The 25,646-nt window shown below is 43.6% G+C and overlaps 2 protein-coding genes and 1 pseudogene across 2 annotated transcripts; 1 reads left to right on the top strand and 2 right to left on the bottom strand.

The window, feature by feature from the left end:
* Positions 1-366: 366 nt before the first annotated feature.
* On the top strand, positions 367-11,808 carry LOC149347033 (uncharacterized). Its single transcript, XM_089541467.1, has 4 exons — positions 367-494; positions 8,471-8,544; positions 10,643-10,726; positions 11,687-11,808. Exons 1-4 carry the CDS (start codon positions 367-369, stop codon positions 11,806-11,808), a joined length of 408 nt encoding a protein of 135 aa, XP_089397593.1.
* Positions 11,809-18,618: 6,810 nt separating this feature from the next.
* On the bottom strand, positions 18,619-22,338 carry LOC149347032 (uncharacterized; annotated as a pseudogene).
* A 477-nt stretch (positions 22,339-22,815) lies between these two features.
* LOC149347031 (uncharacterized) lies at positions 22,816-25,512 on the bottom strand. The gene is made up of 4 exons (XM_089541466.1): positions 25,375-25,512; positions 24,491-24,656; positions 24,147-24,255; positions 22,816-22,884 (listed from the first exon to the last, which is right to left on the bottom strand). Exons 1-4 carry the CDS (start codon positions 25,418-25,420, stop codon positions 22,816-22,818), a joined length of 390 nt encoding a protein of 129 aa, XP_089397592.1. The 5' UTR covers positions 25,421-25,512.
* Between the last annotated feature and the right edge of the window lie 134 nt (positions 25,513-25,646).

The following is a 25,646-nucleotide window of genomic DNA, read 5'->3' as shown; positions in this document are numbered from 1 at the left end:
TGAGAGGTGGCCGGGATGCAAGTATTGCTTTACAATAGCGAAGACACCTTCTTCGATATCTTGTCAGCAAGGCTAAATGTTGGCACAGAAAAATAAGAGACACCCCCCCCCCCCCCCCCGCTTCTGCAGATTACTGGCGGGATGTCGCATAAAAAAATAACATCTTAAGTTTTTTTTTTTCCATTTCAAGGTATGTGTTGCCAAATAGCTTGTATTTTGCTTTGTTCTCAGTGTGGATTTTTTCAGAAACTATTATGGTAAATAAAGATACATGAAGCGCCCAAAGGTAGTGTAACTTCAATGCTCAATAACTGTAGTACACTGCGTCCTTTGCAGTGCTTCCCGTTGTAAGATGTCTGGTACATAATGTACCGCAATTTTGAAGAGGACCCGTACTTTGGAGGTGATGCAAAGTGCATGGTGATCACCCAGACAAGTGGTTTTGGCAGTGAGACTGGCTTATTCAAGGTGGAATACGGTGGAAACCAAGTTAAGTAAGTAATAAGAATGAGCTGTTGCTCGTCTGAGGGCAGAGTGAACTCCGGCTACTACGCTTTCAACCCAATAGGAATTCTGGAGCAAAAACGTTTAGCGAATTCCTATTTGTTCCACGTACAATCGGGGCCAAAAATGGTGTACTCCACTTGGCGGGAGCCGGACCCATTGAAAACTGGGCCATTTTGGCGAGCTAAAGTACGAAACATTGAATTGCGCCAGGCGACATGCCTGCTGATAATAAAGATCACGAACTGTCTGTCTCGATCCCAGATGCCGCTTGTAAATAGCGTTGCAACGCAGTTTTCCGTTGTTCCGGATCCCGCCGCGTGGGCTATATCACCTTTGTCCACAATAGTACATAAACGTGTGCACAGTGAGCAGCCAGTGATTCTTGGAAGTGTGGTAGAGTTAGCAGTGCCTGCTTGCTTCAAAAGGATTAATCCCTTCTGATGGCACTGAGAGGGGGTTCAATTCTAGCTAGCGAACGCAATAAGAAATGCTTCCAAGAGCAGTGAGGGTTGCACTGTAAACTGAACGCGTAAAAAGACCCGGAATAAATTTAATGTCGAACTAAAACGAGCTAAGCTGGCATATTATCACCAGTTATTTGCTAATGCTTCAGGCAAACAGCTAGGCGTAGCCTGGAAAATATTAAACAAAGTCTTGGGCGGCAACCGCTCAGACTTTCACCCTGATAAGATCACTGTGGACGGCCACGAATTCACCGGCAAGTCCCTTGCTGAATATTTCAACAGGCATTTCGTCACCATTGCTGCAACGATACAGACGGTGCCGCCAGACCAAGAACCAGGACAACATGTAGAGTTTAGCCCCACAAATAGTTTTTTTATTGAACTAACAGACCAAACAGAAGTGCACAGAACTTTCAATAACCTAAAGAATAGTGCTGCATTGGACTGCGATAACTCGCAGATTAAGCCGATAAAACATGCGTTAGATTTTCTTCTTCCCGTGCTAGTGCACGTATACAACCTGATCTTTGAAACTGGCGTATTTCCAAGTGAAATGAAGCGTTCCAGAGTTTCCGTCATCTACAAAGGTGGTGACAAAAACACGGTGGCAAATTATAGTCCAATAAGCATTATTCCAATCTTCTCCAAAGGACTGGAAAAAATCATGTTTTCTCGTCTTATGAAATGTTTTTCGGTAAAAAATGTCTTCAGTGAAGACTTGCATGGCTTCAGAGTCGGGAGATCAACCGAAACTGCTCTCGTAACACTGAAAGAGTATGCACTACATAACATCGATCAGAACTGCTTTACTTTAAGTCTTTTTGTGGATTTCACGAAGGCTTTCGGTTGTTTGAGTCATAAAATCCTCATAGATAAACACTCCCGGTATGGAGTTCGTGGTATTCCTTTAGAATTGATTAAATCGTACTTAAGCAGCAGAACACAGATGGTATGCCTGGGAAATCACCGATCCAGTTTTCTACCCATTAATAAAGGCGTCCCACTAGGAAGCCTCTTAGGGCGTCTCCTGTTTAATGTTTTTATGAAGGCTGTGGCTAGAGTTCCGTCCAGGCGGAACTACAATTTGCGCTAGAGTTCCGTCCGGACGGAGCTACAGTTTGCGCTAGAGTTCCGTCTAGACCATGGTCTAGACAGAACTACAATTTGCGCTAGAGTTCCGTCCAGACGGAACTACAATTTGCGCTAGAATTCCGCCCGGACGGAACTACAATTTGCGCTAGAGTTCCGTCTAGACAGAACTACAATTTGCGCTAAAGTTCCGTCCAGACGGAACTGTATCTGACACCATACAGTTCCGTCCAGCATTACCTGCCACAAGAGTTATGTCAAGACGGAATCAAAGCTGGCGTTAGGGATTGGGAAACCAGTTTGCTTGCCGACTTTTGCATGTGCATTTAAAAAACTGGCAGTCTGTTCCGCGTAATGTGTAACAGGCTATTCTGCTGCATCATTTTATTTTTCAAGCAGTCAGTGAGAAATGGCAATAGAACGAGTTTTGGCTTGGGTTTGTTGGTGCGTTTGCATAATGCTTGTTGACTGTTTCTGTACGTCTTAGTCTTTTTCGCGCTACGTCATTTTGCAGCACAAATAGCAACAAGGCTTCACATCACTTCGCGAAGAGTTTCTGCGCTCTGCTTCTAGCAGTGTCATTTTCCCGCTCATGCATGCATGCACGGATAAATCTGTGTCAACTGGGTATTCCAGAGGCAAAGAAATGCTTTATGTGGGTAGAAATCACCCCTTTTTTATAGTATGGACAGTACGGACATTAGACAGTTTTAGTTTTACATACGTAAAACCTTCACGCACGTGAACGTGAGCAGTCTACGTAGCGTACGCTCGTGTCGCTTCGTGCAGTTTTAGCTACACGTACGGAACACAAACTGTGTAGATCTACCATAGAACCTAAAAAAAATGCGCTAGCATGTTGTGCCGTGCCATCTAGTACAGATAAAGAAAACTAATTTTGTTTAGGCGAGCTGGTTGGAGCGGAGCCAGGCCAAGCCACAGTGTGGGGGTAAATACTTTCCCCCTTTCTTCTGACAAACGTTGAGCGATTTCATTTCCCCGAACTGTATGTTGCATGTTATCTTCAAAGGGATTGCATTCCTTCACGTCCCGCAGCATATTTAAATCGCTTTTCGAGAAGCGAAGGCGCGCTTGTGTCCCACTCATGTTGACGACGAGTGCGTAAGGAGCCAAAACGTGCACCATTTTGCTTTTCCCGCTGACTGTGCCGAGGGTCTCGCGATATCCCGCGAGGTTTTGAGCTTCGCGTGGTCTCGCGAGACCGTCGGCACACTCTTTGCTATAACGTCCACAAACGCTTCTCCGTCAGGCTTAGGAGCTGCTGAAACGCATTTCTATCTGGAAAACAAAAGCTAGTTCTCACCTAAAACTTCGTGCGAGAGCAAGAATGGACCTACTGAAGGCAAATACAGGAGTTTACAGCACGATACCACGTCGAGGGATTAGCGACGAAGCTGTTATCGTTGTGAAGCGGGCGGGCAGGGCGCCGCCATCTTGCCGACGCCATGTACGCAAGCAACGTGAAGACCGCAATGCAAAGGTCCCAATCTCACGTACGTCTATGCGACCTACGCAGACACTTCACGTTCTCCGCATGCGCACTGGTGACCCGTAAGCGCTCTACTTACGTGAAGCTTCTACGTACGTGAAATTAAAACTGTCTATTGTATGGACGGAACTCTATAGCTGCAGTAAATATTCCGTCTGGACGGAACTGCAGCAGCAGCAAATGTTCCGTCTGGACGGAACGATAGACACTCCGTTTTATGAACGACATTGTCCTCACTGACAGATCAGTGAAGTTTGTCATATACGCCGATGACTGTTCAATACTTATGCGGGGGCCAGATGTAGGTATGTTGGTAAAGCAATGCGAAGATTTATTTTAAAATTATCCTTATGGACACAATCCAATGGACTGAAACTGAGTCCATCCAAAACCGAAATTATTGTTTTCAGAGAGAAAAATAAAAGATTTCAGGTTAATCACCCAATAAATCATGAAGCCGATAATATTGAAATTGTAGAATCCCACAAAATACTTCGAGTCACGTTTAGTAGCAACTTGAACTGGGACTTGCATGTTTCATTTCATTTCATTTATTGGTTTTGTTTGGCCAGTACAGAGACTGCAAACAAGGGAGAGCAAGCTAAAGGCGCCTAGTAGCGCCTGACAGAGGCCTGCCCTCCCCATGTAAAAAAAACAAAACAAAGTGGCACTTGGCAATGGTACAGTTTCCATAAGTAACAGAAACTAGAAAAGCAGCGGATATATTGACAACGAAACAGAGATAAGGCATGCATAGAGCTAAGCACAACAAACTAAGATCAAAACATAACAAAGACAAAAACTGATTATGTAGAAACACACCACAACTAGCTATAACAAAAATATTCATGAACAGTTTTCCTAAATCTGACCTCGGACATATTTTGTAGTGACAATTCTGTTAAATATGGATAGGTGTTTACTGTATGAGGAATTATGTGAGTTAGTTTTTGGAACCCATAGTTTGTACGGGATTTTGATGCATGGTATTGAGGGTGCCTAAGACTGTATGCTGTTTGGGCAATTAAATATGTGCTCTCGAAAGTCTGTCAGTTTCCTTTCATAAGGTTTCTGATATAAACAGCAAGCTTCTTGTGGTAAGCCGCCGTGATGGTTAGCAGTCTATGGTTGAGGAAGGAAGGACCTGTGCTCTCACTGTAATATAAATTATCAATCGCTCCTACAGCTCTTTTTTGTAAAGTAAGTACTTTCACAAGATTGGTTGAGGTAGTCGTTCCCCAGATCAACAAACAATATTGTACATGCGAAAAGACTAGAGAGAAATAAATTTGTAGTTTGAATTTTCGAGGCAGTATTGTGCGAAATTTATTTAGGATACCATATGTTTTGCATATGTTGAGAACATATGCAAAAAAATTCCACAGCAGCCGGGGCGATCTCACGGTGTCGAACATTCCTGCCTACGCAGATAAAGAGCCAGCTCTATCATGCATTATTTGCATCCCACATCCACTACTGCAATTTTGTCTGGGGCACCACTACAGGTGCCAATAAGCATAAAATTCCTACACTACAAAAAAGGATCATGCAATACATCGGAAATCACCCATACCTCTCGCACACTGGTCGCTTGTTCTCAACCTATAAAATAATCCCCGTGACGTCTTTGTACGACTTCAGAATTTTGCGCACGTTTTATTCTTTAAACGGCCCATTTCATGACTTTGTAATTGCAACCGCCTCACTACAGCGCCACGAACATATTCTTTCTACCAGAAGCATTGATAACTGGTATATTCCGCGCTTTCGAACTAATTATAAACATCAGTCACTAAAACATAATCTCCCTTCGGTTCTAAACAAGTACATATTTCATACTAAGCCTACGATAAACCAGTTGAGGCAGCAATTTCTTAACACATTATGACAAAGTTTTAAACGCTACCTTGAATGTTTCTCACTTCAAAAATGTTGGTTTTGTTATGTCTGATGTAGTTGCTGCTTTTGAAATGAAAGATGTCTGAGCTGGTTTTTCTTTTTCTTATTATTTACACTTATACATGCAGTATGTTTTCCTATGTGTGCCACATTAGAAAATGTCTGACTTCGCATTGAAATTGGTATAATATTGAACTTTCAAATGTTGTCTCTCCTGCATCTAGAATGTACATCATCATCATAATCATCAGCCTGACTACACCCACTGCAGGGAAAAGGCCTCTCCCATGTCTCTCCAATTAAGCCTGTCCTTTGTCAGTTGCCGCCACTGTATCCCCGCAAACTTCTTAATCTCATCCGCCCACCTAAATTTCTGCCGTCCCCTGCTACGTTTGATTTCTCTTGGAATCCACCCCGTTACTCTTAAGGACCAGCGGTTATCTTACCTTCGCATTACATGCCCTGCCCAAGCCCATTTCTTCCTCCTGATTTCAACTAAGATGTCATTAACCCGCGTTTGTTCCCTCACCCACACCTATCATTTTCCTTTCCATAGCTCGCTGCGTTGTTCTTGACTTAAGCTGAACCCTCTTTGTTAGCCTCCACGTTTCTGCCCCATAGGTGAGTACCGGTAGGATACAGCTGTTGTATACTTTTATCTTCAGGGATATTGGTAAGCTACCCTTCATGATGTGAGAGAACCTGCCATATGCGCTCCACCCCATTCTTATTCTTCTAGTTATTTCCCTCACATGATCCGGATCTGCGGTCACTACCTGCCCTAAGTAGATATATGGTCTTACTACTTCCAGCACCTCGCTACCAATTGCGAACTGCTGTTCCCTTGCTAGACTGTTGTACATTACTTTGGTTTTCTGCATGTTAATTCTTAGCCCCACCGTTCTGCTCTGCCTGTCTAACTGATTGTTTATGCTTTGCAGTTCTTGTCCTGAGTGGCCGAGTGGCTATAATGTACTACACTGAACATCTAATTTAAAACGCTCATTGATGACTGACTGCACTATGGCAATACTAACTGCTTTTCTACCTACTTGATTTGTATTGCGTGTCCGCATGTATGAACATGTCAGCTTCGATTTTATATTTGCTTTTTCTCCCTTGATGTTTGTATCGCCACGCTGGCCTGCCTTGTTGTGGTCTCTTGGGCCCAGTCAAGCTGCCTCGAGCAGCTTTTTACCCAAGAGTTCCTACCATGTATATGGTGAAATAAACGAATTGAATTGAATTGAACTGAACACGTAATGACATTTTATTCCAGGTTCCTAGCTTCGAGTGCATCTGCAATGAGAAAATTCTTGCCTAACTTTCCTCGCGTGCTTATTTGGCAAATCCCGGTGTTTCTAAGTTAAAATACGTGGCCATTATCGCAACCTCAAAAAATATGTTTTACACGTCGGCAGAAAAACGTTTTTGTGCATCCTTGGAAAACTAGCTTTAATGCTTTCAGAAGCCCTGGAAAGCAATTTAGTCCCAAGGAACTCTCTTTTTACACAAAAAAAAAACGGGCGGAGCGCGTGCAAGGGTTTAGCTTGATCCCTTATTTTTGAAGGATTTTCCGCCTTCTTTGCTGGATTTGTAACGAAGTTCATTTTTACTCCACATAAAGGAACGCGCAATTAGAAAGAAACAAGTACCGCAGCCTCAGGCACTGCTGGCGTAAGAATGGTCGCGTATGTTCAAAGCACATTTTCAGAACACATTGCATCACCTAATATGAAAACAACGGTGTTCGCACCGCGGCTACTAGAACATCAATGTTCTAGATATCACTACGAAGATGTTTGCTGTTCTCGTTGTTCTTACTAGGAAAAAGAAAGCGAAAACACGGAGTTTATCTGACCACATTTTTAACTCGCGATATCGCACAGATTGAGACTATAGTTAGAAAATGAAGAGAACGGTTTGTACCACTCAGAACACAGAAAATGCTGGCTAATTCTAAGTACCGTTAGGTAATCCAGAGATAAAAGGCTCCATAGTGTTGCACTAGCCGCATCCTAACAGCGATATGAACGCACGCATGCTATTACTAAGGATTTTTATATTTTAACTAACTAGCAGACTTGGACTAGCAAGGCTAGTCATAAGCTTTCTTTGCTTGCCGACAGATGGCAGCACGGGTACTAAATGACAAATTTGATACAATTACAAAAAAAGCGCCCGTTAAGGAGTTCGAGGTCGAATTTTTAAAGAGAATGCTGCTTGATGGCTGATTGAACTGCTGCCTGGTATTTTGCCATTCTTCACAAAACGGAGCACTGAAACCAGAAAGCAGTGTCTCAGACAAGCTCCACGGTTACCTCAACTTCACTATCAGTCGTTGGGTTTTTAAATGCACTCTGCGTGGCTTTTCTTTCTTTTGATCCTTTTCTTGGCTGCGGGCTTGATAATACTTATAGTCGTGTACGGATCAAGAACGCTGCAGCAAACTCCGTTCAAAGAATCACCTTCCTCCAATGGCGTGTACATATTTAATGACCTCACCGTTTATCCGATTACACCTTCTAGTATTTAATCGCAGGTTGCTGACAGATACAGGAAGACTGACCCCGTCGTCACGACAACCGGCTCACACTACTTCCTCAAAGGCGTCCTTTGCGTGCGGTTTGCGGCTCTGTTCTTGATGTGTACCTTGCTATTGTAGTATAATCACCCCAAAAATAGCTAAGTGAGCGTCGCCTAAGTAGTTAGGTTACATTATAAGTCGACGGTGCTACTGACCTTCACATTGAAGTGGTTAGAATAAATAAATTTTTTGCCTTTTCGCAACTTCTAAGCTTAACTCATGAAACGCAGCCAGGGCCCGCAAAACTGTATACGCATTTGGTTTCTAAACTACGTAATATTTGTTATGGCTAGCCAAGTGGTCTGAACTTCCGCTGTACAGAAACTACGTCTAGTATGTAAAACCACGTAGGGGTACAAGGTACGCGCAGAAGACGTGAGGTCGTGATGTGGAACACTCTTACGCCTTTTCCAGGAGAGTAAGGGGAACTCCAGTTGCTTCTGCCGGATACAAAGTGAAGAACGTGGTTCAAGTGGAGCTGCTTAAAGGTAAGCTCGCCGACTTGCTTGCACCGTCTTTGGCCCCTCGACCGCAGGCAGGCGCAAGCTTCAGAGAAGCAACTTGGTCGAATGTTTCTTCACCAGACTCACTGCAATCATCGCAGCATGAATCCAGTTAGCAAGAGCCGTGCTCAAAGATGGAATCACTAAAACACGTATATATACATTTGATTTAAGCGCCTCCGTTGAGCAGGTGTTGTTAAGAAGTTGTAAATATAATTTACAGCTCTCTAGCATATTTAAAATCTGAGAGACAAATCAATCTTGACGTGAATTGAGGAGGTCCAACCAGAAGAGACCTGCATGAGAATATTTCCGAAGACAATGTGTGTAATTTTATAAATTTACGAAATAAAAGCCTTGTTGCATTTTTACTGTATTGCTTGAGTGGCATTGTAGAATACAATATGCTAATAATTATACCCTGTGGCAAGACCGGAGAAAGTTCGACATGTTACCAAATTCAAATTCGAGCAGCACTTTTAGAGGTCAATCTGGGCGAGCAGAAGCGTAGTTCAGATAGTGCTATCCTGGTTCCAGCAAAACTTGTCGTAGTCCGAAACGTGAGGACCATTTCTTCAGTGGTCGGTGCTTCGCCTACTCCTCTAGTCCAGTCATCGACTACATTTACGGTTTCAATGCCTAATGTAAGTCGCCAGCAAAGTCGATCATTAGCAAGTTCCCAGCAAAACTTTTTTTGAGCTAATATGTCAAGACACATAGCTGATAGAATGCAGACGCGAGGGACGACAACACACTGTAGACAGGACGGGCGCCGAACTGCTTACATTTATTATTTCTAAAACCCTCTTACAAACACGCACGGGTACACACAGCAGCAGACCGTATTGTAGCATTTCTGAGGCTGTTCGTACGCCTTCATGGTTACAAGTGTTTTTGTCAGGGTAATAAATCAGTTGGCAGTCGGGCGCCCGTTCACAACAGGTTGCGACGACCGCTTTGGAGGCAAGTGCGACGACTTTGGTGTACGTATGGATGAAAAGATTATTTGTTCTTGTGCTCCTCGATTAAGCGAAGAGTTTCTTATGGATCCTAACCTGATGGAGTGTTCCTCGTTATGACGTCATCTCAAAGTGATTACGATTTGGTGTTCCTTCGGGAAGCTTCTGCGTTCCTTGTCGCTCTCGCTGGTGTCGGTACCAATCCTGTTGTCGATTTCAGCCGCACTCCTATTTTGAGAATTTGATACTTTCGGAAGCTCTTCCATAATTTCACCCGCTTAGGCTCTGTCGCTGCCCTCTTTGACATCTGCATCAAAGTTTTCATAACCCATATGGTGTCGAAAACCGTGCGATTTAACGATTCGAACATTCTAACTTGGCTCACGTCTACATTTTCCTCAATAAATATCATTGTAGTGAAATGTAATATTGGTCTTCGGTTGCAAATCCGAGTTCTTGAGCTGTTAATTACATTCGCTACTATATCCACCCAAAGCTAACCTGGTGACTGTTATTTGCCATTTGTCATGCGCAAAAGTGGTTACACGTCCTACGCATGCAACACTGGTTGTATCTGTAACGTTGGACAGGATAGTGTCTTTCGAGATCTTGCATATCATCGTTGCTGTAATCGCCATGATTATGGCGCGCCCTGCAGTCAAGCAGCTTTAGAATACTGTTTTAAATGCAACGTTTCACTCACACGACACATAAGCGAATTGATGCCTCTAAAACCATGGGTTTCAGGCAGTAACCGTTTATCTTTGCAATTAACCAGCGTCTAAATCCAATTAGCGTTGCAAGACAGCACATGTCAGTGTGGTCTAATTAAAATGAAGTTCCTCAAGCATTGCGAGGAGAAATTGGAGTTAAATGCAAGAAGAAGCATACTCATGTAAGACGGCACGCTTAAAACAATATTGAAATAAAGAAATCTACTCTGAGAAGGGCTGGTAAGGCAAGTTCACGAAGTGGTGCACAATTACATGGCAGTAGAACAGAAAGAAAACTATAGAGGGCATTGGAAAACTGTGTGCACTGTGCTGAAGGAATGACCTTCGTGGTTGTTTCCTGGATTTAGTGCCTTATTTGCTAATAACTACCAGACGTCGTTTTTTTTTCAGATCGTGGAGCACGGTTTAATATCACCTCTGTCTACACAGACTGCAGCCGATGCAAAGTACTGCGGCACAGCTACGCAGACGGAGGTAATGTAAAGCAAGCGGTATTTTCATTTCACCTTGCGCGCACAATCTACATAGCCGAAATTAAGCGGTAATGTTCGCTTTTATTTTTTGTTCCATCTGATTGAGAGCACTGCTGTCGCATATAGGCCTCGCTACGAGGAAATCTTATTACATTGAAACGAGAAGAACAACGTGCGATCAGAACGTTTCGACTGAAGCGGGTGGAGGTCACGTGTTCGATCAGGATAATTTGCTAGTGGGTCATAATAAAGTGAGATCAAGAAAATAAGTTTTGCAGTCCAATGTCACATAAATGCAGACATTGCCGTTTGGGTACCGGGATTTAAATGAGATTCTTGGGGTTAAATTAAAACATTCCTTTATACACCTTTTTTTTGTAGTGAAAAGTTGTAAAATTTTCTACGCGTTAACGTGCAACGAAATGCGGTAGTATTGGAGCATTAAACGGTTGCAAAATTAAAAGCTGTCCAGTGACGAAAGCTTTGAGATAAATACTGCAGAAACAGGGAAATACACGTATTAATACCCAGAAACATAATTTCCTTTTGCAGTTTAGAAACTAGTTAAATACTGCGGTGCGAAGCAGAAAAGGAAAGTAAAATTGAGTACCCCGGCCACTGCGACTGCGTACAGTGGGCTTCATGAAAGAGAGTATTAGAACTCCGAATCTGCCATACCGGTAACCAATAAGTGATTGAACCACCCATGTTCCCAGTCCAATCAGTCATTTCCGCGTCCATAATGGAGGTCTCCTGATTTGGTCGATCGAGGATTTTGTGCTCTTTCAGTAAAGCGCCAGCACACGAGGGTTTTTGCATTTTTTTCTCCAGCAAAATTCGCACATTGCGGTATTGCCTTCATTCAAACTTTCTCGTTCATCCAAGGCTGGTGCTGCACGCGATACAGAGAGCGCGCAGTGCTTCTACGCGTTTTGCAACTCAATACTTGTTTTATCTGCAGGAAAAGGATGCAGCCTTTGGCAGCCAAAGAGTGTCATTGGTGAAAAGGATTCGTGCTGTGACTTCGTGTTTGATTTGGTCTGCGGCACCTCGACCAAATACAAGGTCTACGACAACTGCTAGGCCAATAACTGAGCGACACCTCGAAGACGCGCATCTGAATTGGGTAGCCGCACTAAATTGCAGAAGGCTGGCTGAAATGAATAAAACATGCAATTAAATCACGACATTAATCAGGTTTAATCAGGTTTAACGAGCTGCAAAATTTATTGGTACAAAAAAGATTAAAACATGATTATGCATTGTCATTTTCTCATTGGACGTGAAATGTGAATCGAACGTTCTCCCGCCACAAGGTGTGATTTTGAGCAGTATAGTCATGCAGTTATGGCTCATATAAACTAATTAATGCCCAAAAAGGTGAGAAAAACACTGCTTATCAGTGTCTTTAAAATGCGAGCTTCCCGGATATCGTATATATCCTTCTACACGGTTCAAGGGCTGACCCTATGCACTTGTGAACTTTTGACCAATCAGGTACATCATGCATCTTCAGGTGGCAGGACCTTTTATTGGGATCATATATGGAGGGTTCCCTAACAAGCAGAAATGATTTCCGGCTCTTTAATTATAAAGTAAAAGGCTGTATTGAGACAGTGTCTGCAGCAATCCACCAGCTTCAGCCATGAAACTTTTTAAGCTCTTCTTCTGGGCAATCTAAGCTAAGCTTTGTTGTGAAACCCAATCGATGCTTACGCCTAAACTGCGTATTAATCCAAACAGCGAAACGTGCATTGCCCTCTGTGTGGTTTTATATACCAGACAATAAAGGTTGCGCTGACGGGAATTCGAACCAAAGCGGGCGCATAGATAGCAGCATAGTTGAATGCCGCCTTAGACCACCCGCCATTGCTACGTGTTGTGGAGACGGCGATAATGATTATTCTATTCGAAATGTGGAGTTTAATTTCGCAAAGCTGCCCATGGGGCTATGAGAGACGCCGTACCGGAAAACGTCTGATTAATGTTTGTTAGTGTATGCTAAACATTCACCTTGGGTACTTTAGCTTACACTGACATCACTCAGCACATGGCCCTTCCTACATATCGTCTCCATGGAAATGCGGCCACGGCGGCAGGAATTTCATCCGATGAACGTAGACTCAGAAGCCCAGGGCCACAGGCATTAAGCTACGGTTAGCGTCTGGGGCGCTTAGTGCGTTTAAACAGTATTTAAATGCAACAACTGCCGTGAATGATGGCAGATGGCGCTGTCTTATGCTGCTGGTGCTAACTGCATGAATAAACAGGCGGTGGTGTCTATCGTACTTGTTTCAAGCGAGAACCAATGTCATCATCATTCTTATAGATGAGCCTTTAAGCATTTTGCTCACAAGCACTAACGGCACTTCTCATGGGACGTTCTGCTAACATCGCCAATGAACAGTCAGATTCGTCCAGTTCGTTGCAATTTTGCTTTCAATGCTAAAGACATGGTAGACTCATTCATTGTCTTATATTTCTGTCTTTAGCACTAGGTACGAGGAGAAGTAGCTTATAGAAATACTCATATCGATCGTGAACGAATCAAACGACATATACGCAGAATTACTACGACGTGAGAATTTTACCCGACACAACTCCTAAACTGTTCTGGCTTCTTCTCTGGTTCTGGCTTCTCCTTCTCTTGAGAACATTTCAAAATTTTGAGACTCGCCAGAACTAGTATTAGCGAAAATTTTTCGGTGGTATTTCCTCAACATGCTCACCTTGACTTACTCTCCACTCTACTCTTTTGAGAATCTTTCTTAAGGCATTCTTTATGCTCCTTTTTCAAGTTTGCTTAGCTCGATCTCTCAGCAGCGAGCAGCCCAATTGAGCTTGAGAGCCTTTGGCAGCCATTGCCATTTACAGCGGTAGCTATCACTGCGACGCCTCCCGCCGCGAACAGAACAGGAGCTTGTAATAAATTCCAGGTGCCACGGTGGGTAAGGCTCTGACTTTACGGCGGGCCCGTGGGATGGCGTTAGTGGCGCTCGAGGAGAGTATAAGGTGGCGTGGGTTCTGTACCGAGTTGTTTTCTCACAAAAATCTTTGCACTGGTGCGTAATGATGATGCACTGCGTTAGCGTTTACTCGAGAGAGGGTATGTCATTCTGGAAGATGAGTAAAGAGGGTATTTTAGTTTGCAACAGCACTTCGGCGCCTCAAAGCATGGCCGAAACAAGGCCTCAAGGCTCGGTGATCCAGCATGCACGGATCCAGGAGGCCACGTGAAGGGCTTGCACGTTTCCAGCACTGTGAGCTGCGGAGCCAGACTATTCTAAATGGCAGCCAACACACATGTCCCGCCGACGGCAGAGCAACTTGAATGTCGTAAGCTAATGCACGAGAAACGGGCGGCAGCGACTGCATAGGTCCCACTGAGCTTCGCAATTTTGGTGGCATAAGGTAAACAGTATGAAACTTTTCATTGTACCAAAGACAAAAATGCATTCAGAACAACGGTACGATTGCTTCAAATATTATTTTCCACTTCAGTTTTTCTGGACACTATGACATCAATTCTTATTTCTGTTCTGCACGTAAAGCATTGTCATGGTTTAAGATAAATTCGTGCTGTACTCTCCATGATCGCCGCTTTTGATGTTGGAATTTTCCTGGGCGAATAAAAAGCACGGTATTCTTGGTACCATTTTCTGACAGTGGGGCAGTGGACACTCATCAAGACCACTTAACATTTTTCGAAATAGCATTGTCGTATTGCTTTGAACATGGGATAGACTGCAATTTTTTTTTCTAATTATGTACGTGGTGAGCATAAATACGCTTCTTCTTACCAAAAGCTACAGCAGTCTTTAGTCAATATGGGCTCCAACAGCTGAAATACCCAGCCTATTCAAACGTTTTTTTTTTTTAAAAAGACCATTTTGAAACGAAGTCGTTTGAAAACAGTGTCGACCTGGTTTGAAGAAATGCCATATATTCTTCTTTGTTCTGCTTGATAAATTTGGGCCAGCAAATTTGGCCTAAGTACACTGAGCTATCGAGGTGAATAAGTTACAAAAAAAAAATCGTATTTTCAAACGCTGATGAGTTATTGCTCATCTAGATCTATTATCTAAGGACCACCGCAGCATTAAACGTTCTTGAGAAAAAGAGAAATGTATATTTTCTGTTTTGACGGTTTGGAGATGAATTTCAGCGCTACAACACAAGGAATATTTTATATAGTTCAGCGCCATTAAAGTGCACATGCCATATTATAGCGCATAAAAACCTAGAAAAGAGATGAAAATTGATATCTGTTTTTCGTGAGGTTCTTTGCTGAAACCACCTGCAAAATATTAACAGGAAATGCTGTCACTGTACTAAAAGAAAACAAAGAAACGTCCGTGTAGACAGTGCGCCATGACAATCCATAAATTCAGCTGACCTTCACCCGTTGGTCGCTCTGCTCCTTGCCGCTGGTGCACGGTGCATAGCACATGTATGAAAAGCGACGATGTGGAGCAGCGCATACAGTTTTGGGCGGATATCCACGGCAAAAACAGAAGAAGAGAAATTCATTTTTCATTCTCAGCCCCGTCATCAGAAGAGAGTCCTGTGCGTCAACGGCATGAATGCGGCCTGGTTCACGTTAGCACGTGTTAGTGCACTGGCGGGAAGGAATGCAAGGTCATGAGGCTACAGGCGGCCTCGATGGCCGTTATAGAGAAGAAGAATAGCTTGTAGTATAACTCGTGACGAATGAAAGCACCGCAACAGCGAACATGGCCCAAAGGCGCTTGGTATTGGCGGCTACAATCATTTCAGTACCCCTTTCCGGCGCACTTAGAGGGAGCCGCTTCTGTGAACATAACGAGGATATTGGTGTTTACCATAACAAAGAAAATTAAAGTGCGCTGACATCTAAACAAACGGGGACTTCACTGATAGTTCTTGAAAGTAACGCAATAAACTTGACACAAAAGAGCTTTGTTAAAACGAATGCTGCCTTCAATGAATAAAATATGCACAGCTCTTGAGAGGCTTTTTATTGCATTTCTGATTTATTCCTAATCTTTGAAGGCTCCGTGTTGATAATATGCTTTGGAAAGTTCGCGGCCTACTAGGTGTAAAGAATATGAAAGGAAACAAGCAAGCGTGTCCCACAGGGGGCGGATCGTGCGCCGGTTACAGCTCGAAAAATCGCGAGTTGGGCCCGTCGCGGTTTCTGTGTGCTCTGCTTCATGAATGCTTCGCGACTCTATATGCCCAACTTCTCGTTCTGCTAGTGTAATTGTTTTTTAAAAGTAAGACAATAGACAACTGATTAGGCAATACACAAGACAACTGATTAATTTAGTGGCAGGTCCAAAGCAAAGAAAATGAGATGTGCCAGAACGTTTTGAATGGCGGCATGTCATCAGCCGGCATCCACTCGCAGGGGGGAAGAAGGTGGCGTCGGGCTAGGAATGAGTAAAAGATGCAGTTCGGAATAGAAATGGAATAAGACTAGAATCAGAATAGCTTCGCGAGTTTGAGGAAAAAGCCGTCTCAATTCCTCGCCTTCAATCCAATTGACCATGGCGAAATTTATTTCTCGAATTTGTTGGTGCCAATCCAAGAGACACCGCACAAATGTACAGAAACTAGAAGTATCAACAATATTGCGCAGGTGGTAAAAAATGCATTATCTTTCCTGGGATAGGCGGTTACGATGTGACACCCGCCCTAATCGAAGCAGTGTATGTTGGAAACAACTGGGCGTAAGGTATAGTATTGGCAGAGCCCATCAAGCCACATTCATGATGCTCAATTTTCATGAGTTGTGCAGGTGACTTGGATGCTCTCTCTTGGTTATCTCTCTTCGTTATTTGGTTTAAATAGACCATTTGCGTATTAGTCGCAAAAATGGGCCTATTTTTCCAATTCCTAAATTTCTGCAGTGAGACCTGTGTGTTGGAATATAATTCGTTTACCTCTTTTTCACCGACCTCAATAGACACGACACTCCTTCGTCACTTAAATGAGAACTGAACCCAAAGAAGGTTATTTGCTGTTCTCAGTAATAATAGATGCCAGTATTTTTTTCGGCCGCACTGGTGTTCGTTACGCAGCAAACAAGTCATTTATTTATGGAAGAATTCAATAGACACAGGCATCAACATTACTTCACTATTTCAATTCGTTCGTAGATTTCACACCGCAGATTTGACATTTATACTTCTTTGAAAGCGATAGCTCTACTCGATGCCGCCCCAGTTAACACTACTTGACCTGTCCGCTGTCTCAATTTGCCCTTCAGCCTAGCCAAGGTCAAATTGTGCCTAGACAAAAAAAAAGACGCAGAAAAAATAATTACATCTAGTACTGGAAGCCGAACACGTGGCGGCGTGAACATATCAGCTTCAGAGGACGGTGAGCGAGACTACTAGGGGATCTTTTTTTTCTTTCATGGTATTTATTCTGCGTAAATATGTACATAAAAGGATGTATATGTGTGTCTGTGTGTGCTTTTGTGTGTATACACACAAAAAACTATTTACAGAGCACCTAGGTAGCCGCTACGTGGCACAAACCTGATAGAAAACATAACAGAACTAAAAGACTGGCAAGGATATAGAGCTCATCAGGGGGGAAAACCAATCCGGGAAAAAGTCTAATACTTCGTGAATGTCCGTTACCTGCAGCAGCATTCGGCTAAAATGAATTCTGGGCGAAACAAGAAGTTCAACGTTGCGGTCTTGCATGCGCGTTTTCCAAAGGACCAATCAGAAGAATCATATAATAGCGTTTCGAGTCAGGGAAGACAACCTCTTCGTTGTCTTAAATAAATTCTGAATGATGAAGGAATGAAGGTTGGGAAACAAGAAGGTAGCAAACACTGTAGGAATTTAGGAGAAAATCTTTCTGCAGCGTCCTCTGCAGCACATCCCAAAACAAATCGCGTCTTTGCAGTATATAAAGCAATGTTCAATTGTTTCAGGCACATTGCACAAGCGGCAGTTTACAGAAGACACAAAAATGTTTTTCCTATCGAGTTACTTGTTGACAGGTAGTTTCGGTGTGTAATTTTGTAGAAAAATATTTTCGTGCAAGGAGAAAATCGCATTTTACGCACTCGCTTTAAAACATCATGACCCATGAGCCCAAAGTAGACAGAACGATACAGTGGGGGCGGGAAGAGCGTCGTTTGTGCGCGAAACAGAATATAAGTACTCATTTGAAAACCGAACTGTCAAAAAACGCACGGAGGCATAAACTTCCTGCATAAAGCCTGGTAAACAGGGGCGTTCAGTGAAATTGGAAGGAACTACTAAGTTCGTAAGTAGAGTCATGACGTTAACCTGCAAGAATACTCTAATAATCGGATGGAAACAATGACGAAAAAAGAAAAAAATGTTGCTCAGTGTGGGCGCCACACTGAGCAACATTTTTTACCACGGCCAGTAACCATGATCGGAAAGAAAAGTTTTTAAAAATGTCATCCATGAAATGTCAACATTATGCGCTCAATGAAGCTTACGAAAAAGGGTGACTGCAGGCATGCGGGCCACAGTTTGAGGAATGTCTGCATACTGCAGCTGCCAGAAGCATATATTTTTATTGCAAACTCTTGGAAAAAGTTCTCCCAATGCGTCTTTACAGTGCTTACTGAATGTGCGAACAGGTGTGTCCTGTACACTAGTGCGATAATGTGCGTATTTTTTTGCGAAGCTGTCATTTACACATGGGTGCAACTTATACACAGCAGTAAGTTCAACAAAAAAATGGTATACGACAGCCCGTGCTGGTGTCAACCTGCGTGGTCCCTCCTGGTGTACAGTATTGCTGGAAGCAGCTTGTGCATGCCACAACTGCTTCAAGGCTACTAGTGCAAGCAATATCATTTTTCGTATAATCTTTGGTGCACGCATCTGCAGCAAAAAGTGGGCTAGATATGCTGTATTAACCGTCGGCATTCAAGTTTTGCCTTCCTCCTGCAGTTGTATACGCACCAAAAGTTGCAGGCTCTTTGACTGGGCATGCCACTGGGTTGCCTTTCCTGGCTTTGGGGTGTTTCACTGCCCACTGACGCCTTCCCATGGCAGTCCTGCGTTGCACCCTGTCCGCATTCTCGTTGTAGTGCAGAGCAGCCAGTTCTGACCTGTGCAAAGAGATGCCGAATATCAAAAGTGCACACCACAACCTACACAACTGCTAAGGAGAAGATACTTTACACCCAGTTTTGCAAAAAGCATGCCTACATGCACGCTGTAAGGAGAGCAAACCTTTGAACACTTTTTTTGGAAAACACGATGAAATGCTTTGTCATACATTGTGGAGAGCCCGGAGCTGTGTGCCTCAGCCCGGTGCATTTCTGTCCTAAATCCCAGCCAATTTTTTCTTTTGTATGTTGCTTTACTGCTGCACATGACCATAAACTTATTGCAGCATCGGTGCATCTTGAACAAAACATGTTTCTCAGTAATCACTGCTCACTCTTTCATCACCCTCGTAGTGCTGTAAAGCAGTATCTCTATGACGTCTTTATAACAGACATGACTGTCACTGCAGGTATTCATGCGAGAATGTTATTCCAGAATTCAATGAAATTCAAAGTCCTTTATTGTTAAAGGGGAAGCCAAAAGAATTCTATGAAGCAAGGGGGTTATCGGCACAGTAGCAAACCCAAGAAAAAGTGCAGTACAGAATACCTAGTCGCATTTTCCAACTTGCGGTCACATGGAGTTGCACTAATTTCATATACAGCTACACCAACTTCCACGATTGCAAATTTCACAATGAGAAATCTTGTGTATACTGTCCGCCCTAACTTTGGTAAATAGATAGTGATAGCTCTATGCATGAACAACAAAGTGTTGACTTGTACAGCAATGCAGGTGCACTGAACACACAAGTCTGGCGGTTTATGATATTTAGCACACAATTGCACCAATGTACTGTTGAGGCGTATATGAAGAAACTGATATCTTCATACCTTGCGAGCATTCCATGAAAGGAAAATGTGTAGCTCTTTGGAGCAAACCGATTCAGTAGGGAATGGAATGACTCCAGACTTGAAGTTTGGCAAGCTGGTGACACCTGCTTGATATCCGCAAGCAGGCGATGGTTTTCAACCACGCCACGCAGCTTCTCAAAGGCATCAGTACCTGGCGGCATAAAATTCAAGGATACAACATAAATGCAAGAAGAAACCTTCTAAAGGGTTAGTGTAACAATAAATAATGAAGAGTAGAGCAATGAGCAGGCATGCACTCTTCTTGCTTTCAATGCATCAACCGAACTATCATCAAGTTTGAAAGTGTCATTAGTGACTGATAAGAGTTATTCGTCCTGCGTAATAACACTGAAAGATATCCCTTTGATACAAATGGCAAGTTAACAGGTTCGATAGAAGTACCTGAAAAAATCCACTTCCTGGGTAAGAGGTCTCCATGCTCGCAGTTGGCATACTCCTCACTGTGGCCACAGTGCTTGTTCTGCACGTGGTTGAGGAGTGACCGCCAGATGGCTACCGCGAGCTCGCCCCTTTCTGCACCAGTCTGTTGTCTCCTAGCAGCAATCTTCACGGAAAAATAGAGGTGATTGATGATAGAAGTCAGCCACTCTTCTATCACACCACAGCCTCGTGCCCGGGAGACAGCGTGCAGCTTCTTTTTCAGCCCTGGAGTAAAAAAAAGAAGAAATTAGGAAACTAGGCAACTATTCTGCCCATCACTGAAAAAGCCATCATGCAATTGCGAGGTAGTCTTGTGAAATGATGAGTACACTACTTTAATTTATACTCTAAAAAATAATGCAGTCAATAGCACCGTGCACGGACAAAAAATGGCAGCCAATCTACATAGGTGACCAAATGTCAATTAGGTGCGCTAGCACTGCTTTTCCTGGTTACGAACCAAAACCCACCCAAGGCAGCCTGCCTTCCTGCCACCAGTCTGCCAGAGGTTTCAGACAAACGTCGGCGATATCTTAGATAGCATACTGTCTGGCTGGCTGGCTTGCAAGCAGGCTGCCTTTAGCCTGCCAGATGCCATAGACTAACACTGGCGAAATATGGGACCAGGGATTTTAGCGCTAGAACAGTACAGACCTGAAAATGAACATACGATATACGCATACAATATGTATGCACAATATGACCACTCTACATGCACTGAACAGCAGGGCTAAGTCTGCAGCGATCAGAAATTGTAGATGCATAGAGGTAAGCACACTTGTCTGGAGCGTTCGAGCAGCGTACAGTGGAGCAAACGAACAAAGATTTTATTTCATCTGTTTGGCTAGACAATAAGGGCATGTGACTGAACGGTTTTTATCTCTCTGGCTGTGCTTCAAGTACAAGGGTTATTTCTAAAACTCAGTTTATACTTTAAAATTTCCATTTCTTTCTGGTGCAGAGCTCGGCTCAAGCTTCCCTCTAGACAAGTGTGCTCACCTCTGTACTCTTTTGTAGCTGTAGGGCTGCCCATTTTGCAGTTTACAAGACAGTGGTTGTAGATAGAACAATAAGGTAGGAGCACTTATGCCTGTAAAAGCTCCCTACTCTGCTAATATAACAACCTCTCTCTCATCTGCTGGCTGGCTTGATATGGTTCATGGTGGCAGCAAAGCAACTCGTTCGAAAAAACAGGGATGAAAAATACTGATGAGAGGTTTTGTGAGCAACATTAGCTATGCCTAAATATGGCACGAACAATTTTCCAGCGCTGAGAAGAAGAAAAAAGCCCTGCTAACCTTTAGCAACATGCTAAGCATCAATGTAGTGGGGAATATCTGGCCGGTGCTGTCGCATGTGGCTGCGCACCTGAGTGTGCCTGTCGGTGACTATCTCGAGCACACGGACATTGTTGTCATCAAGGCCCTTCAGTGCGCTCTTGAGGCCTTCTAATTCCATGGCACCACTGCTGGAGACTTCATTGGACTGCAACGGGAAGTCGAGGGAAAGAAAAAATTAATCTGATCGGAGCCAACATACTGTACGTGTGAAAACCAAAAAGAGCTCTTACCTGTACAAGTTGCATGTCAATTATACGATTCAATGAAGTGTCCAGCAGTGAGTATGTGCCGTATTTAGCACTGTAGCCAGGGGAATCTGCGCGGCTGTCACCTGCCAACTGGGCTCCAGTCCTGCTCACACAGTTCACCAAAGACTGCTGTTCACGTTCCCACAGCTGAAATAAAATTATATATATAATAAATATATAGAGAGTGTTGCAGGCCCAGAAGTAAGGCAAAAAAAAAGGAAACGAAGCGAGAATGTTGAAGCAATGCATTTAACAATACAAATGCACTAATCGGTATGGTAGTACTACGTAGGATTGTCCATTTTCTCAGGACTGGGCGTTGACTCACTTCAGAAATTTATTTTCATAATTAGTCACATGCCGATCTTAGTTTTTAGGATGTATTGGTCGACACAGAAACATTTCCAGAAAAACCATGCTCACCTTGTGCACAGCAGGAATCAAAATGTCCCTTTGCAGGCGATCGTATGTGCGCTTACTAAAGCATGCAATTCCAGCACTCTTGAAGAGCCGCAGTACTTGTGTTGGGCTTGCGCCTGTGAATAAAATTGCAGCGGCCAGAGCAAGGTTCCCCATGGCAAAGCGCCTCCTCTTTGGCTGGCTGTGCCATCTCAAAACATGGCCATCTTGGCATGTGGACGTGACCACAGCGAGGGAACCAGAAACCTGCGCAAGAAAGAAAACGGACCTATACAGTACCCTATATGTGCCAAAATTTAAGGGCTGCACCTCCTGTTTCATTTCATTTATTTTATCCATAAAGGCCCCACAGCATTATATAAGTAAGGGGTACAACTGGTGTAAATACATGCATAAGAAAAACACACGCACAATGAACACAACACTGCAAACTGTAAGCACTAAAAAAATAACATGAAGAGGACCACGGAATGACAGATAAAGGACGGGCAAAATACTGAAAAAAAATGCATGTGCAGCAGTTTGCACAAGTGAAAGTCGTTGAATGATTCATAGTGAGGGCGACAAAATGGTTTGTAATCATTGCATAAAAGAACTGTGTCGTTGCGTGAGGCATTCCAGAGGGTTATTGCATTGGGAAAAAAACTTTCATCGCTAAAGAACGCTCTTGATGCTGGCTATGGGGTGGCTGCGGCTAAGGTGACTGGAAATTCTGATCAGGGGTTTCATCAGGGGATGCCTTGACGTCGGATGGCAGAAAAAGCTGAAGAGCAGGCAAAGACGTGAGGTGATACGGCGTGACTGGAGTGTCTACTGCATTAGGGGGAAAAGCAGTAGGATTCCATACTTTTGGTATTTACTGATAAACCATAAAATATGAGCCTCGAGGCATTTTCGTTTGAAGTGGAAAACAGAAAAACCCCAAATTTTAACTGACCTTGAAAAACAAAATGGCATTTTCACATGAAGAAATGTTCTACACTACTTTTTTTCTCAACCTGGAACACAGCCCCACTGAACTGTCCTTGGGGTCATTCCTTTCTGCAGAAACCATATTCCCTACACCGAATTCCCTTCCAGTACCTTTACCATAATTACAGTTAAAAATCCAAAGTAGCAGTGCTTCAGCGATAGTCTTCGACTCTGCATTGTATATGCAGGAAATGACTGCCGAACTTAACGAGTCATGATGAGAATTGGTCGCGGTGCCCATAAGAGAAATTTGTCATCTTTTGAACGTTGTTGTGATGGAGTCTATGAAGATGCCATCTTTCAGTGCTGTGAGAGAACTGGCTGTTCATGTACCAGCAATGCTTACAGGCTCCAGGGGGGCATGCCGTGAATTTCATGTTGCCTGCACGTCCCTTGGATTGCCAGTTCAGCAACTGGCCACAGTGATTCCCATGCGCAGGTACTATTTTTTCAAGCACTCACTGATGTTCTTGCTTACTGGAAAGTAATCGAACAATTCGCGGAGACCACAGCTAAAGGTGAAAAGTTCGAGAAGGTGCGAACACTACTCGCTAACGCTGAGGACATGACTGTACTTTTTGCAAAGTGTGATTACTCGGCCAAGAACGTCCTGCCAATAATCACAATACAAAAAGTCTTCAAGTCTGAGGAAGTGCTTGTCTGCTACGTGCCCTGAAGCGTGCTTGTTCTAGAGTCCCCCTCGTTAGTCAATGCCTTCCTGAGCAGCAAGAGTTTGTCGCGAGCACCGACACTCTTACACCCGACCAGCTCTGATGTCTGAGAGAAATGCGCGCTCAGCTTTCATGAACACTCGCTTTTTCATAGTCTGACGTCTAACTCAGGTGAAGGTCAAAACTGGGCACCTAGTGATCGAAGCACGAAGTCCCGTAGTGAAGATTTTGCTTCATAACTCTTTCCCATTTACGGACGGCATCGGTGACAACAATGATGAATGGGAGAAGAGGTGTGCCGCATACACAGGACATCCCTCAAAAAAGGTCCATTCCAGAAAAGCTTGCTGTTTGCTCTAAAAGACAAAAAGTATTTCCATACCTCTACTGATGACTGTGCAGGAAGGTGGCATTTCCTGCAAAACTTCACAAGGTCCAGGAGGCTTTCCTCGAACACAATGATTTTGCGAGGACGTGGTTCAACAAGAGAACTGTAAAGCAAATGTATGTTCCATTTAACACAATTGCTTTGTTTCCATGCAGCATCTTTCACACCTTTCCTTCAGATGTCAAGGTTTTTAAGAGGTACTACTTGAAAATTAACTTTCTGAAGTGAATATCTCGAGAAACTTTTACAGTTAAACTACCTATTTTGACCAAACATTTTGCATTCTGTAAGCCATGCATGGAAAGAAAAATCAGCTTCGAGCCATGAGGCACACTTACGCTGCCGAATTCTCCAAAGATGGCTCATACGTAATGTCCATTGGGTCATCCTCAAAAGTCAGTGACAACTCCGGTGGCTCTGGTGTTGGTGGCTGTGGGGTTGAGCACCTCGGCTGCTGGTCCTCCGAGAGCACAATGTCCGCAAAATCACACTCGGTTTCACATTCTGGAATCGAAGGTTAGGCGGGCTATGGATGTGCACATGTTGATACTGAAGAATGCAGGAGCACAACAGCTCTGTGAAAAGCGTGCATTTTGCAACAAGTACAGTCATGAAATTTATGAGCGTGAACATGGGAGTGCGTGACAGATAGCCTCGAACCCTACTTGTGGTGATATGTGGCAGCCGCTTTCATAAACAGAGTGGAAAGGGAGGTGTGTCTCACAGCTCGCCAGAAGCAGGCGAGGCGGCATTACCCTTTCCACCAAGTTGCAGAAAGCAGCCGTCGCATATCGCCACAAGTAGCTCTCAAGGCTACTTGCCACATACTGGAGAGTTCACGGTAATAAATTTTATGACTTTACAGTTGTGGTGCTACTTGTTTAACACTTGCTTATAAAAAAAGTTTTCCACAGCGAAAAGAAACATCTGCACTAAGCCTGTTGCTTGAGAGAACTGCACACTAAAACAGTACTCTCTATGGTCACATTACAATAAAAAAACCTACCATCAAAGTCATCAGTTCACAGATTGTTCAAACAATCGACTAAATCACACTCCCTGGCCAAAGCTATTCAGAAATAAATTGTCCACATCCCTTGATACTTCTCTTGCACACATTATGGAATTAAAGTAGAAACAAGAAGATGTGTACTGTCAGGAGCAAAAGTAGTATACAACACACAGCCACCGCCAGATTTTCCCGGAGAGATTTCATACTCACCCACAGTCCGGGTTGCACTGTCTGTCTGCACACCAATACTTTTCATTTCTGGACGCACTGTAGCTTGTGTCGCCTTCACTGACACTTGCACAGTGCACTCAGTCTGGGCATCGCGTGTACTGCACTCAATGCCCGCTGTGGCTCCGCGTGGTGGTGATATTGATACAGCTCAGAAGTGGACGAAGAAGAAGTGCTTCGCCATCTCGCTGGTGACGAGGAAGAAGAAGTGGTTCGTCTTCTTGCTGGTGACCGCTCGGCAGACTGGAGCAGTT

Source organism: Amblyomma mixtum, chromosome 4, assembly GCF_055824585.1.
Source record: "Amblyomma mixtum isolate Tamu chromosome 4, ASM5582458v1, whole genome shotgun sequence".
Classification (NCBI taxonomy): Eukaryota; Metazoa; Arthropoda; class Arachnida; order Ixodida; family Ixodidae; genus Amblyomma; species Amblyomma mixtum.
This window is presented reverse-complemented; position numbering and strand designations above follow the sequence as displayed.

Excerpts from the sequence above, each read along its gene's own strand:
- LOC149347033 (XM_089541467.1), top strand. The coding sequence starts at position 367 with ATGTACCGCAATTTTGAAGAGGACCCGTACTTTGGAGGTGATGCAAAG. Across the intron at positions 8,545-10,642 it reads TCAAGTGGAGCTGCTTAAAG|ATCGTGGAGCACGGTTTAAT; the intron begins GTAAGCTCGCCG and ends TTTTTTTTTCAG. Across the intron at positions 10,727-11,686 it reads GCACAGCTACGCAGACGGAG|GAAAAGGATGCAGCCTTTGG; the intron begins GTAATGTAAAGC and ends TTTTATCTGCAG.
- LOC149347031 (XM_089541466.1), bottom strand. The coding sequence starts at position 25,420 with ATGAAAAGTATTGGTGTGCAGACAGACAGTGCAACCCGGACTGTGG. Across the intron at positions 24,256-24,490 it reads TCTTTGGAGAATTCGGCAGC|TTCTCTTGTTGAACCACGTC; the intron begins GTAAGTGTGCCT and ends TTTGCTTTACAG. Across the intron at positions 22,885-24,146 it reads CTGCACAGTCATCAGTAGAG|CTTTTTCTGCCATCCGACGT; the intron begins GTATGGAAATAC and ends CCTGCTCTTCAG.